Source organism: Homarus americanus, unplaced genomic scaffold (genome assembly GCF_018991925.1).
Source record: "Homarus americanus isolate GMGI-L3 unplaced genomic scaffold, GMGI_Hamer_2.0 scaffold1024, whole genome shotgun sequence".
In the NCBI taxonomy this organism is placed as follows: domain Eukaryota; kingdom Metazoa; phylum Arthropoda; class Malacostraca; order Decapoda; family Nephropidae; genus Homarus; species Homarus americanus.
This window is the reverse complement of record NW_024715228.1, coordinates 476974-493016: the sequence shown is the minus strand read 5'-3', so window position 1 is coordinate 493016 and position 16043 is coordinate 476974. Positions and strand designations below refer to the sequence as shown.

At 47.3% G+C, this 16043-nt stretch overlaps 1 protein-coding gene across 1 annotated transcript in view; it reads right to left on the bottom strand.

Annotated features, from left to right (window-relative positions):
* Positions 1-16043, bottom strand: part of LOC121855047 (potassium voltage-gated channel protein eag-like) — an 86767-nt gene that overhangs the window by 9539 nt on the left and 61185 nt on the right. The window contains 8 exon segments of the mRNA XM_042349876.1: positions 103-300; positions 2580-2690; positions 4088-4194; positions 4523-4610; positions 4734-4878; positions 7878-7993; positions 8111-8409; positions 8755-8905. Coding sequence (XP_042205810.1) covers positions 103-300; positions 2580-2690; positions 4088-4194; positions 4523-4610; positions 4734-4878; positions 7878-7993; positions 8111-8409; positions 8755-8905 — 1215 coding nt within the window.

Sequence of the window (16043 nt, the reverse complement as noted above, 5' to 3'; positions counted from 1 at the left end):
CATCAAAGCAGAGGAAATCAGACGTCACCGCCAACAGTGAGCCTTCTTCATTAATGTGAGCTTCCGTTACCTCAGGACACAAGGTCATGGTGGGTTCTTTACCTTAAAGTCCATGAGGCTGGCGATAATCTGCTGGCAGTCGACTGTGGTGACGCCCGGCGTGACAGGGGAGATGTAGTCCGTCACGTTGCCGGAATCGTTGTCCTGCAGCTTATTCTTGTGGTCCCGTCCCACCCCGGAGTCCAGAGAGTCCAGCTTATTCAGCTTGAACTTTGTGCTGCCTTCCAGGACGAGCGTATCCTGTAGAGGAACAGCCGCCAAGTCAGCTACTGCGCCACAATACTCCAATACAGTACCAATGGTGGCAACAGACAGGTCCGCCCCGCCAGGCTCCTGATAGTTGCCAGGTTCTCAAGGATCGTGTGGCAGTGATGGCACAACTATCTAGCTAAGTAACATCTATGAGGGCGGGTGCACTAGAGAGTTAGAGAGAGTTATGGTGCGTACTTCTGAGACCATTAAAAGTCTCTGTTTGGACGACTGCAGCTTAAGAAAAAGGTCTGTCAAGACGCCTACATTACATAATGACTGAGTACAGTAGTTGGGTGTAGTAAGTAAGTAACTACACTAATGAGCTGTAAGGAAGATTACACTGAAGTTTTACAGAAGCTGTACTTACTGGCTGTGTCTCCAGGCTGGTTGATGGCGGACACGGGGGCTGAGATGTGTGGGGACTGTGTTCATATAAGACAACCTCTACCACAGTGTTTACCTCACTGTGGCACAGCTTTACGAGACATATTTTACGTTTTGACAAATCATTCTGATCCTTGTTGACTCAGTACTCACAGCCTCGCCCGCTGCCACTTATGGACACGGAAGTAAGGTTCTCCTTCTCAGCCATCAAGTGTCAAGCAGAGAAGCAGAACCTTTTTCCCCTCAGTGACTTGACTAATCAACATGATATTATCCTATACATCACATCCTACGGGATCCTTCATCGACTTGTCTTGAAATCCTTCTTTGTTATCCCCATAAATCCTGTATCTCCCTTCTTCATCTCCTCCTCTGACGTGTGGCTACACACGCTCCACCACAACTCTCTAAACAAGCCTTCAACCCTCAAACTCTCCCCTGAATCACCCGAGGTTCGGTTACACCTCCTTCAAGCCTCAAAGTCCTAAATAACCTAAGTTATCTACTATTTAATAAGATTTTTGTCTTTATTAAACTTCTCATGCATTAAGCTGTCATTCTTACGACACAACACTTGGGAGGTGTTGGTGGGGAGGTGGGACAGAGGATAGGGCTTCTGAAGTGAGGACCAATACGGTGCTATGGTCTTCACTCTTATGCGTCAGGAGGGAAGGAGGATACACCTCACGTGTTACATACAGCACTATAGTAACCATCTGTGTTTAATATTACAAGCAACACAAACACCGATTTAAAAATTTCGTGCAATACAAATTTACAACACATACGCAAAAGACCTTCTAACAATATACGATGAATATTACAGGTAGGTGGTGTATTATGATCACCTGTGAAACCCTTAGAGATAACTGGCCACTGAAGTAACTTACAGCTAAGGTACAGTCAGATACATGTAAACAAAGAGAGTTAAGACTGGCAATTAAGTTCAGTCGACCAATCACAGTAGTTGATCACACGTACAGCCGACCAATCACAGTCACATGTACAGTCAACCAATCAGAGTAGCTGGTAACATGTACAGCTGACCAATCACAATGTCCAGATCATGCAACATGCGAAAAGTTGTTGGCAAGTTTAGGTTTTACAGTAGCAACAGGTGAGTGTGTGTCGTGTTGAGCTAGGTCCAATACCCAGGTGGACTGTGGGGGCGAGGACACACACACACACACACACACACACACACACACACACACACACACACACACACACACGGGATGGGGCCAACAAGGACGCTGTTTCAATATGGTGTGCGACATCACCCGTTGTGTTAGAGGCGCGACATGCTGCTCTGAGGGCCTACTGGCTGCTTTGGGGATGCTGTAGCTGTTTTAGGGACGCTGTAGACTGATTTGGGGATATTGCACACTTTTATGGGAGCTGCAGAGTGTTAAGGGACGCTGTAGACCGTTTTATGGACGATACAGACTGTTTTAGGAAACTACAGGGACACTATAGGTTGTTTTAGGGGACGCTATAATGGACGCTATATGCTACAGGCCGCCACCAAGACGCTAAGGGGTTTGGCTAAACGCTACAGGGGTCGATAAACTCTACAAGCTATCATCAGGTCGCTACAAGCTTCGGGTATACGCTACAGGCTTCTTTAAGGCTCACTACAGTTCTGTGGTATGTTTGCTACAAGCTGCGGGAGAGGAGGTGGTGGGGGGAGGCGTTAGTCGCTGCGGCCATCACAATACAGGGTGTTGCGGGTGGAACGATACAAAACCCTGGTACGAGCACTACAATACTGCCGCAAGACACTAGAAGCTGCGGCTGGTGCGGTACAAGGAGGTTACAGAGCCAGTACAGAGGCGGTACAAACAGCCAACAGAAGGACACCCGCAGCTACTACAACAAGTTACCTTTTTCACCACCGTCTTGGCACTATTGTTGTTGTTGTGGTTGTTGTTGGGTGTGGTGCCGGGAGTGGTGGCAGTGGAGGTATTGGCTCTCTTGGGGGTCACGCCGAGGGTCTGTCAGCATAGTAGCAGACAGTCAGCCACTTAACATGACACACTGACAACAACTTATCTCTACGGGTCACCAATGAAACGCATCTGACACAACCACTTCCTTTATCTCAGGTGTCTGGTATTTACTTTTAGGCTTCTGGTAATTACAGTTAAGACTCAACAGGTATCTGGACTCCACCTCTTAATGGTACACCTCATAAGGCTACTACAGGCTCTTGTACTTATAAAAAGGATAAATAAAATATTGCGTCTCAGGTGTACAGAATCATGGCGATATATCAAGAGTCAAATCCAAGTCTCAGATTACCCAGAAAAAGTTTCCCTGAACCTTCTGAAGGAAAGCCCTACCACCCGCTATTGTCCCAGGTGTCGCAGAACATGCCTAAATTTGTCCTACAGGTGAAGAACACGGGAGAAGTAGCTGACAGGTTGGGAAGCGTCAACACCATCTGTTACATGTACATACGTCATCATGAACACCTGTTACATGTACATACGTCATCATGAACACTTGTTATAGGTACAGGTCATAATGAACACCTCGTGATAACTCGCCCTCAACAGCTAAATGGACCTGACATAAACAATAAACATAATACTCTACGATATTAAGTGACATCTGATTCAAGTAATAATTGACTGTCCTTTTGATGTCATGGCGGCGAATTCCTTTTCACCTAACACTATCTAGTTCGAGTTGACCCCCGCATTGGTTACTTCCAGATACGTAATGAATATAAGATGTAAACACACAAGGGGTAGTTTGAGAGCCGTAACAAGGTCGTTCGTAGGTACTAACATCAATCTTATTCGTTATTTATTCATTGTGTTTATGATTTCGAGAGGTGGGAAGTACCAGTGAAGAGGAGAATAAACAGTAGAGAGTAAAGGAGATCCGTGAAGCAAGAGGTGAGGGCTGCAGGCGATGACGACCCGAGGAATACAGACCAAACATTAAAAGCTGATCGTGGTGCAGAAAAAAAAGAGGAAATTATTATCGAAAAATTACAAATCTGTAATAGAAAATATAAGATAATAAACCATATCAAAATTTTCACAGAATATATTAAATTGGAAAAAGGTTTCTTGCTTCAGAGATGGTAAGTGTTGGTGGGGTAACTCAAGAGATCACATATTGTGTCTCACCCTCACGCGACACACCACAAAGAGTCATCTGGTCTCTGGGGTAATTATCTGTGTCTCACCTTTAGCAATTAACTAGCAACATTTACCTTCAATGAAACGATAGATTATCTTCCAAAAGGAGGGAATAAGACAGATTTCACACATGCTACCGTAGAGACTGACTGAGAGTTAGATGGAGGCGAGAAGTGTGAGATAAATAAACTGGACCCTGAATAAGATCACAGAGGGCGGGAGGAGGGGGGGGGAGGTACCTTGGAGAGGTTGGTGTTGTGCTTGTTGCCGAGGCTCCTCAACACCCCGTCCTGCATCAGGTTCTTCTTGTTACACTCGTCCGTGGTGGAGCCTTCGTCGTCCCCGCCTGCAGCACCACCATCAGTCACACATGGGCGTTAATATCATGATGATGGAATAACATTTATCGAATATTAACCCTGAATATATTTCCCAATAGTACTTGTAAAGTCGTAATAATAACATCTAGTATATACAATGACAAAGGTATTCCCCTGACGACGCTGGAAGTACAGAAAAATAACTACAACTGATTATATAACCTAATCCAACAGACTATCACAGTAGTGGTGTTTACGACAGAATACCTTCACTCTACTAATTAGATATCAAAATACAGGTAAGGGGTCACTGTGGTATACTGTGACCTCACGCAGGACAGATAAGAGTCATACCTTCATTCCTGCCGAAGATGTTTTTCCACTTGCGCGGCCCGTTGGTCTCACAAATGTTGTTCATCCTCGCCGGCGGCATCTTGACGACCTGCAGGTAACACAGAATACAGTCACACCTCTTACTCAAGATTTACTAAGATAGATGAACTTTTAAGATAAGATAATGTTAGAGGCCAGAGCACCGGAGAGAGAGAGAGCGAGAGCCACTTACCTTGAGAGCATCAGTAGTGCCCACCACCTCAGAGTCTGACCGCTCGCCTGACCCTCGTTCCACATCCCTGCCGCTCACCCCCACCATGTCGGAAGAGGCGCTGTTGGGGGTGCCTGAACCTCCTCCTGCCTTATCTCTCCGGAACCTGCCAACGAGTCTCCAGCGTTAGTTTTTGTCGTGTGAGTGAGTGTAGGAGAGCGTTAGTTGTCGTGTGTGTGTGTGTGTGTGTGTGTGTGTGTGTGTGTGTGTGTGTGTGTGTGTGTGTGTGTGTGGAAGGGACACACTCGGTGGAGGGGCAAGATGATATTATTTACACATGTATTATTAATATGAATTTTATGAAAGGAATAATATCGATATTAAGTGAAGACGCCATCATTTATATTATGGATATACAGTACTCAGGTACTCTTATACACCACGGCCCACACACACACACACTCACACACACACGGTCATATATACTGTACATTACATACATACATACATACATACATACATACATACATACCCTATATATGTTTATACGTATCCTATACACACACACACACACACACGGTCATATATACTGTACATTACAACATACATGCATACATACATACATACCCTATACACACACACACACATACACACACACACGGTCATCTATACTGTACATACTTACATACAAACATACATACATATATGCAATCACACACACATACACACACACGGCCATATATACATACATACATACAATCACACACACACACACACACATACACACACCAGAGAAGTTTGAACAAACTACTTTATCATAAATATAACAAAACAAATGAATAATATTATTAATAAAAAATTAAATAATCTTGAAGTATACAGGACGAAAAATACAAGTAAAATGTCTTGAAAGATTTGACGCTTAAAACAAACAAAAAATCAATACACAAATTTGGAGGAAAATAGTAAGTTTAATGTAAGAAATTTATATTATCGGGGTAAAAGAAAATAATGCGGGTCGCTACACGCTTCTTGAGTAATCGAGTGTGGAAACAAAAGACGCGAGTTAAGATGGACAAGTTAGTTTACAGGCGGGAGGGTGTGGCCGGGTCAGGTGCGGGTCAGGTGTGTCTCCTAGTTTACCTAGTAATATATTTACCATTAAACTTATATGTTAATTATCTTATCTTATCATAAGCTACTTCTACACATCTCTATTGTTGTCTCAGCTACTATAGAGATGGAGTTATCCCCGAGGCCTTACATAAGCCTGGGTGACGTTGGTCCACGTCATGATGGTAGAGGCGGAGGCGCTAGACACACACGCGGGAGAGCACGAGCACCCCACCGTCACTGGCCACCCCCAGCCAGCCCCTCAACTGGGTAAGTTAGGGATGCAAAGCGATGGAAATACAAATTAACTAAGACTACGCCTGGATGTAGAGATTCTACCCCGAGTGATCCTCAGGGGCAGCAGAGTGAACAAGCAGGATAGAGGAGGAGTTTTGGAAGAGGTCTTGAGTCTACTGGTTGTGAGGGCAGGGTACCCGGTGCTCCTGGTGAGACACTGGCCCTCGGCACTAACTGCTGAAGGCAGAGTAGCGTGTGTGGGAAGCTAAGGTCTGCCACATGGCTCTGAGTGGTGAGGAAAAGGGGCTGACCATACACAGTGACTGTATGAAGCAAAGAAGTGAACCATAAAACACTGACGGCTGGGAGACGGAAGAGCTGCGTGTACTGTACTGCCACTACTGAGGGCTCAAGCTATCTGTGTTCCTAGGCCGGTGAGGCGAGGAATTGGTTGTATTTTCTGGCTTCTGAGTGCACAAGACATGGTTGGGAACTAGGTGCAGGAGATAAATCTTTGAGAATGATTGCTGAGCACGAGTGAGTGAGTGATGCGGGAGGAAGGTAGTTATGGCCTCTGGCTCAGCCGGGGAGAAGTAGAGTGAGTGCAGTGTACTACCGGGCAGCTGCTGAGAAGGTGGCGCCAGTGACAGCAAATAATGTGGCTCACTCTGCCTGTGGGTATTATGAGGGGGGGCGGCGAAAGAGAGGGGAAGAGAAAGAGTGAGAGAGAAGGAAGCATAGAGGTAAAGCTGGAGGCTGGGAGGGTGAGACCTGGTCCTCCAAGGTCGGGTCAGCAGATCTTTATACCACATGCAGCGTGGAGACACAAATAAACGCCACGTTAATATTTGGTCCTAAATCTTATTCACTTTAACTTAATCAAGATGAAGGAGGCTGAGGTGTATGGTAGCCTTAGGTGAGAGCAGTGGGGGAGAGTGAGAGAAATGAGGGAGAGTGAATAGTGTCCTCCCCCCTTTCCCTCACTCACCCGCCTCCTACCTCACCTCCACGCTTCACTAGGTCTCTGCTACAGTCTCTTCTTCACCCAAACAACAGTGAGTTAGAGACAGTACATATCTCTCAAGACATCCAGGAGGGAACGTGATAAAGTAGTAAACGATCCCGATAAAGCAGAGCTATAAAACAAAGCAGTATAAACAAAAGATGGTTAAAAGTATGACCCCTGACTCTCGCGAAGCAGTACTGAGATCCCCAATAAAGCCAATGACTCAAGAAGAGGGGCGTGAGGCCGTGAGGTCTGACTCAACTGTAGGACCCGGGCGACGACTTTACCTCCAAGATTGTTCGCTGACACTGGTTGTCGGAAGGTCACAGAAAACAAGGAAAGAAAATAATGAAAGTCAACAACGGAGCCACGTCAATATGTCAAACTAAACACCCTCTGGACCTTCCAAGGCTGAGTTTATAATAGTAAAAAAAAGTTATTTCGACGTCTTAGTTACATATATATGAAGCACACATGAGGGCAAAACACTAAGAACTATTAACTTGATATACAGGAATTATCTTTTTTTAATAAAGACATTTATTTATTAACCATTAGTCTAATTGTTCCCTAATAACATTTACTTTCCCAAAGACTTAATCAACGACATTGATTTCTAAAGATTTTTTCCCCCAAGATCACTGACTGGTTCTGCAAGGTCACTGGCTGCCTCATCTTGCCTTTAAAACATCGGGTCCAGCTTTGATAAGCCTGCGGCCTATCAGTACCCAAACCTTGACTGAGTACCACCCCAGGAGACACTCCCCCCGGCTACAGCAACACTCTCAACAGAAAACAACTTGGCCTACCTGGAGAAGATCTTCCTAACTAGGTGGTCGTGGCTGAGCTCCTGTTGGGGCTCGTGTTTGCGTCTCTCAGCAAGTTCCTTCTCCCGCCGGACGTCGCTCACCTTCCGGAAGATGAGCTGCACGACACAAACAGTCTTAGTACAACGACAGACCAACAATCATGTCGGAAATAAAAAAAAAAAATTAAGTACTGTTGAATGTCTAAAATATTCTAGCATGGAGGAATAACTCACTCTGTGTCTGAGGTTGTAGGTGAGAACGAGGTTCCTGGCGAAGGAATTAGCGAAGGCGTGGTAGAAGTCGAGGACCTCCAGCAGCTTCTCCCGCTTGATGGCGTGCAGGTCGCAGTAGGTGAGGGCGCGGACGTTGGCGGCGCTCTGGCCGACGGTGGGGTCCTTCCAGAAGGTGTCACCGAAGACGTCGCATTTACCCAAGATGGCCACCACCTCGTCGTCCTGGATCACCTCCAGCGACCCCGTCACTATGAAGCACAGGGTGTCGAGCGACTCGCCAGTGTGGAACAGCAAGTCACCTGCAACGCAACACAAGTTACCCCAGTGAAGTGCTTTATCTCACTAACCACTGATAGACCTAACCGTCTATTCATTGATTCATCTATCTGTCTATACCTATCCGTCTATTGTCTATCAACCTATCCATCTAATTATCTATATATATATCTATACATCTATCTACGAGCCATACTGTACATAGCGACCGTCAGATGACAGTATGGAAGGCGTCAAACTCCATCACAATCACAATGAAACAATAAACTCCTGATGGACACAACCAGGGACCAGGACCGCCAGGGAGACACACACAGAGAGTCGTACAAGTAAGATGATTTACCTGTAGTGCGTGACCAGAGACTCACCTGGGGCGGAGTGGCTCATGGTGAAGTGCATGGCGAGAGCTCTAAGGCAGCCGTCGGAGGCCAGGCGGAAGGCGGGGTGCTCGTTGAACACTTTACGGTTTAAGTGGACGCAGATGTCGGCTTTCATGTCCTTGGGGCAGTAGTTGAGCACCTAAGGACGGGGCCAAGGGTTAGTAGTGTCCTACACTGTGTCCCTACCACCCCCCCTCCTGCCCCCCACCCCTAGGAGACCATGGTCCTATAAATTACATATATCAGACAGACACGTAAAGTTTTCGAGTCAGAAGCTTTCCAGAGAAGCGAAGTAATAAAATTCATACTTACAGAATACAAAAGGGATTTTTTTTTTACAAAGGTGCAGCAGCAGTTCAAAGTGAGAGACTCGTAGGATATTCACAATAGAAGAAGAATGCAGAGAGGTGGAGATAAAGAGAAGCCAAGGCAGTATGTAAAGCAAGAGGTGGTCTGCTGGACACTGTCGGGTGTATCAACAGACACACTCATAATCTGTTGTGGTGTTGTGGTTCGGTGGAATGTTCCTTTTATTTTAATAAGGCCTCTAAATCCTTCTGTGGGCTTATTGGTAAATTTGTCAGGGATTATTTTATGTGCAGATAATTTCGACAAGACTGAATATTATGTAGATATGTAAAACCTGTCTACTGTCAGCCATGTGGACGTCTGGCCTATCCTCGTGTCAGATGTACACTCGCCTGCACTTATACCTGGTACAGTGTGTGGTGCATTTTATGAGATATGGCAACTCTGTGGAATGTTTATATAGCATCCTTAGTCTGGTTACTATTGGAAGTTTTCTTAGGGCCATTCTGGGAGTTTTAATACGATGTAAACAAACACAAAGGTGCCACATCTCACAAAACGCGCCAGGCCACTGTACCAGGTATAAGTGCAGGCGACTGTAGCGGTTTCTTGAATATTATGTCACGCATTTCGACTTCGTATATACTTCTGTAAAGATTCTTGTCCCGTGATAACATGACCAGTTGGACTCAAGTTTTAAGGACTTTACTGAGAATGAACTGTTATTAGATTATATTAACTTAGTGTTTACTTGAGAACACAGTTAGTGGAGAGTCTGTATCACTCGAGGCTGGAGACACTGTGCTACACCTCACTACACCACTGTTCCTCTGGGCCGGACCTCAGACCTTTACCAGTCCAGTCAAGAGTACATTTCTATTTGTGGCCACATTTACTTATAACCAGACCCTAAAGAGTTAATTTAAACTTATTTCTGTGGATGGAAAAAAAGACCTTTATGAATAATTCCTCAGTGAGTCTTTTCTTTATCTAGACTAAGATGACTACAGCCGAGTCCTGACCACAAACATAATCGTCCCCTGCCCCTACTGCCATGACTACAGCCGAGTCCTGACCACAAACATAATCGCCTACTGCCATGACTACAGCCGAGTCCTGACCACAAACATAATCGTCCCCTGCCCCTACTGCCATGACTACAGCCGAGTCCTGACTACAGCCGAGTCCTGACCACAAACATAATCGTCCCCTGCCCCTACTGCCATGACTACAGCCGAGTCCTGACCACAAACATAATCGTCCCCTGCCCCTACTGCCATGACTACAGCCGAGTCCTGACCACAAACATAATCGTCCCCTGCCCTACTGCTATGACTACAGCCGAGTCCTGACCACAAACATAATCGTCCCCTGCCCCTACTGCCATGACTACAGCCGAGTCCTGACCACAAACATAATCGTCCCTGCCCCTACTGCCATGACTACAGCCGAGTCCTGACCACAAACATAATCGTCCCCTGCCCCTACTGCCATGATCACGAGTCCTGACCACAAACATAATCGTCCCTGCCCCTACTGCCATGACTACAGCCGAGTCCTGACCACAAACATAATCGTCCCCTGCCCCTACTGCCATGACTACAGCCGAGTCCTGACCACAAACATAATCGTCCCCTGCCCCTACTGCCATGACTACAGCCGAGTCCTGACCACAAACAAACCCGCTCCTACTGCCATGACTACAGCCGAGTCTGACCACAAACATAATCGTCCCCTGCCCCTACTGCCAGACTAAGCCGAGTCTGACCACACAATCGTCCCTGTCTGCCGCGACTACAGCCGAGTCCTGACCACAAACATAATCGTCCCCTGCTCCTACCGCCCGGCTACAGCCGAGTCCTGACCACAAACATAATCGTCCCTGCTCCTACTGCCATGACTACAGCCGAGTCCTGACCACAACACCCCCCACCACCCCAAACATAATCGTCCCCTGCCCTACTGCCATGACTACAGCGGTCCTGACCACAAACATAATCGTCCCCTGCCCTACTGCCATGACTACAGCCGAGTCCTGACCACAAACATAATCGTCCCCGCTCCTACTGCCATGACTACAGCCGAGTCCTGACCACAAACATAATCGTCCCTGCTCTACTGCCATGACTACAGCCGAGTCCTGACCACAAACATAATCGTCCCCTGCCCTACTGCCAGACTCGAGTCTGACCACAACAACGTCCCTGCCCTACGCAGCTACAGCCGTCGACCACAAACTCGTCCCCGCCTACACTACAGCCGAGTCTGACCACAACATAATCGTCCCCTGCTCCTACTGCCATGACTACAGCCGAGTCCTGACCACAAACATAATCGTCCCTGCTCCTACTGCCATGACTACAGCCGAGTCCTGACCACAAACATAATCGTCCCCTGCCCTACTGCCATGACTACGGCCGGTCCTGACCACAAACATAATCGTCCCCTGCTCCTACTGCCATGACTACAGCCGAGTCCTGACCACAAACATAATCGTCCCTGCTCCTACTGCCATGACTACAGCCGAGTCCTGACCACAAACATAATCGTCCCTTTACTGCCATGACTACAGCCGAGTCCTGACCACAAACATAATCGTCCCCTGCCCTACTGCCATGACTACAGCCGAGTCCTGACCACAAACATAATCGTCCCTGCTCCCCCCGGTCCAAACATAATCGTCCCTGCTCCTACTGCCATGACTACAGCCAGTCCTGACCACAAACATAATCGTCCCCTGCCCTACTGCCATGACTACAGCCAGTCCTGACCACAAAACATAATCGTCCCCTGCCCTACTGCCATGACTACAGCCGAGTCTGACCACAAACATAATCGTCCCCTGCCCTACTGCCATGACTACAGCCGAGTCCTGACCACAAACATAATCGTCCCTGCCCTACTGCCATGACTACAGCCGAGTCCTGACCACAAACATAATCGTCCCTGCTCCTACTGCCATGACTACAGCGAGTCCTGACCACAAACATAATCGTCCTGCCCTACGCCATGACTACAGCAGTCTGACCAACATAATCGTCTGCCCACTGCCATGCTACAGCCAGTCCTGACCACAAACATAATCGTCCCCTGCCCTACTGCCATGACTACAGCCGAGTCCTACACAATCTCCCCCCTACTGCCGACTACAGCCAGTCCTGACCACAAACATAATCGTCCCTGCCCTACTGCCATGACTGGAGTCCTGACCACAAACACGTCCCCTGCCCTACTGCCATCTACAGCCGAGTCGACCCAATAACGTCCCTCCTCTACTGCCATGACTACAGCCAGTCCACAAACATAATCCCCCTGCCCTACTGCCCGACTACAGCCAGTCACCACAAACATAATCGTCCTGCCCCTGCCATGACTACAGCCAAGTCCGACCACAAACATAATCGTCCCTCCCTACTGCATGACTACAGCCGGTCCTGACCACAAACATAATCGTCCCCTGCCCTACTGCCATGACTACAGCCGAGTCCTGACCCACCATAATCGTCCCCTGCCCCTACTGCCATGACTACAGCCGAGTCCTGACCACAAACATAATCGTCCCCTGCCCTACGCCGACTACCCAGTCCTGCCATGTCCCCTGCGCCGACTCAGTCTGACCATAATCCCTGCCCTGCCAGACTACAGCCGAGTCCTGACCAAAACATAATCGTCCCTGCCCTGCTGCCATGACTACAGCCGAGTCCTGACCACAAACATAATCGTCCCCTGCCCTACTGCCAGACTGCCGAGTCTGACCACAAACATAATCATCCCTGCCTCTACTGCCATGACTACAGCCGAGTCCTGACCACAAACATAATCGTCCCCTGCCTCTACCCATTACAGCCGAGTCCTGACCACAAACATAATCGTCCCTGCCCTACTGCCATGACTACGGCCGAGTCCTGACCACAAACATAATCGTCCCCTGCCCTACTGCCATGACTACAGCGAGTCCTGACCACAAACATAATCGTCCCCTGCCTACTGCCATGACTCCGCGAGTCCTGACCACAAACATAATCGTCCCCTGCTCCTACTGCCATGACTACAGGAGTCCTGACCACAAACATAATCGTCCCCTGCCTCTACTGCCATGACTACAGCCGAGTCCTGACCACAAACATAATCGTCCCCTGCTCCTACTGCCATGACTACAGCCGAGTCCTGACCACAAACATAATCGTCCCCTGCTCCCTACTGCCATGACTACAGCCGAGTCCTGACCACAAACATAATCGTCCCCTGCCCCTACTGCCATATGCATCCTGAGTTACCCCTGCGCTACAGCGAGTCCTGACCACAAACATAATCGTCCCTGCCCTACTGCCATGACTACAGCCGAGTCCTGACCACAAACATAATCGTCCCCTGCCCTACTGCCGACAGCGGTCTGACCACAAACATATCTCCTGCCGCTACAGCCGACCAACATAATCGTCCCCTGCCTCTACTGCCACATCATCACGAGAATAAACAGACTGACAGACAGACAAATAATCTTGACTAAAATCTCTCACTACATCGCCTACGGGGGATAATATTAGTGATTATTAAAGACAACACAAGGGGAGGAGGTGTGCTTACTGTAGTGGTAAGGACACCCCATTAATAAGTGACAGGTGTAATTCATGCCACGCCTTTTGGGGGATTAATGACAGGTTTAATGTTTAGTGATTTAAGTTAGTTACCTTTTGATGGTGGTTTAGTTTAGTTAGGCACTGGTGAGTCAGTGGAAGTCCTTTTTATATGTACAAATACTGTACACTTACACAGATACACACTCCTCTCACATATACAAATACATATACGCACGCACTGTACACACACACACACACACACACACACACACACACACACACACACATATACTGTGTGTGTGTGTAATTATTATATGATTGCTATAATAATCACAACAACGACTACTATTATAACTACAATAATAATTATAATAATAAAACGATAATCGATATTGCTGATAAATAATAATCATAATAATAATAACATTAAAAACATAACATAATAATAATAATGGTAATAATAATAACCTTTGGTGTGTTTCAGTCAATTATACCGTATTAGTTGAATTATATTAGGTTATAACAACAGGTCGAGCTAAGTAGGTAGAGAGGTAGTTAGGTTAATAGCTCGGTAGGCAGGCAGGCTGCTATATGAGGTTGCTGATTGGAGGAGTATGTCGAATGGGCAATTTTCAGTCTGTGAGTGTGATTATAAATGGAGGTGAGGTAAGTAAGGACTAGTAGACGGGTAAAGACAGACGCATGGTTACTGTAGATGGAACAAGTTGACAAACGGGAGGATGGTGAAGGTGGGTGGGTGGGTGAGGCGTGCAGGAGGGAGGGTGGGGTGGGGGGTGCTGTGAGAGGCAGGTGTGATGACAACTGCCCACAGAGAAGGGAGGGAGGTGTGAGGGGCAGGCAGGGAGACAGTGTCGTACACCTAGCAACACCCAGCACGCGGTGGCCGGGTTGGGGTTCCCTCCTCAGGTTTGTGGCCGCCGTGGGGAGAGAGCAGGTACCTTACAACTCGGTGGAAGTGGCGAGTCAAAAAGGAAATAGTGTGGAAACTGAGGAACAGGAGGAGTGCCAGAGTGTAGTGCCTTAACATGCGATGTAGTGCCAGGCAGCAGCAGCAGGAGCAGTAGCAGCCAGCCAGCCAGAGAGGACGGGATGCACTCTGAATGCCTCACCTTGGGAGGGAACCCGCGTCTTATACTAGTGAAAAGCATGCAAATAGAAAACTGTAAAATTAAAGTCACGCCCATTCCCTAGGAGAGAAAAAGGAAAAAAACCAGAGCAAGCAAAATGATGCACAAAACTTGTCGTATAAACTGTCTATGTACAGGTTTGAGCCATCTTATGGGCGAGCAGCTCTGCACGTTAAGACTGCTAACCCACACGCCGTAGCCGCCCAGTACTATGTGGGTAATGTAGGGACGGGATGGTGTGGTGTCCGTGTTGTAGAGGTGTGTGCATATTCGTGGATGTGTATACATGTGTGTGTGTGTGTGTGTGTGTGTGTGTGTGTGTGTGTGTGTGTGTGTCAAATGAGCAGTGACACCACACTGATGTCCACACGCACTAGTGCCACCTCCTACTGCTAAGTGTTAAAGCTCGGCCTAGAGGCTAAGGAGCTGTGGGGGTCAGTGTCATGATCTAAAGGCCATTGTGGGTCAGTGTCGCGATTAAGTGATCAGCGCTGCTACTATCGAGGAACAGTAAGTCAGTGCCACGAGTCATAAGTCAGTGAGACGAGTCATAAGTCAGTGCAACGAGTCATAAGTCAGTGCAACGAGTCATAAGTCAGTGAGACGAGTCATAAGTCAGTACGACGAGTCATAAGTCAGTGCAACGAGTCATAAGTCAGTGAGACGAGTCATAAGTCAGTACGACGAGTCATAAGTCAGTGCCACGAGTCATAAGTCAGTGCCACGAGTCATAAGTCAGTGCCACGAGTCATAAGTCAGTGCCACGAGTCATAAGTCAGTACGACGAGTCATAAGTCAGTGCCACGAGTCATAAGTCAGTGCCACGAGTCAAGTCGTGCCACGAGTCATAAGTCAGTGCCACGAGTCATAAGTCAGTGCCACGAGTCATAAGTCAGTGCCACGAGTCATAAGTCAGTGCCACGAGCGTAGGCCACGAGTCATAAGTCAGATGACGAGTCGCAAGTCAGTACGACGAGTCATAAGTCAGTGCCACGAGTCATAAGTCAGTGCCACGAGTCATAAGTCAGTGCCACGAGTCATAAGTCAGTGCCACGAGTCATAAGTCAGTGCCACGAGTCATAAATCATTACGGCGAGAAAATATTTTAGCATTTTCTCAATTATTTCTACCATAATTACCATAACTATTAACATCCCTCCACATAACTACTAATAAAACACTCATTAAAATTTTACCATTGCTTCTTACCATTTTAATGCATTTACAATACGGGTTATTT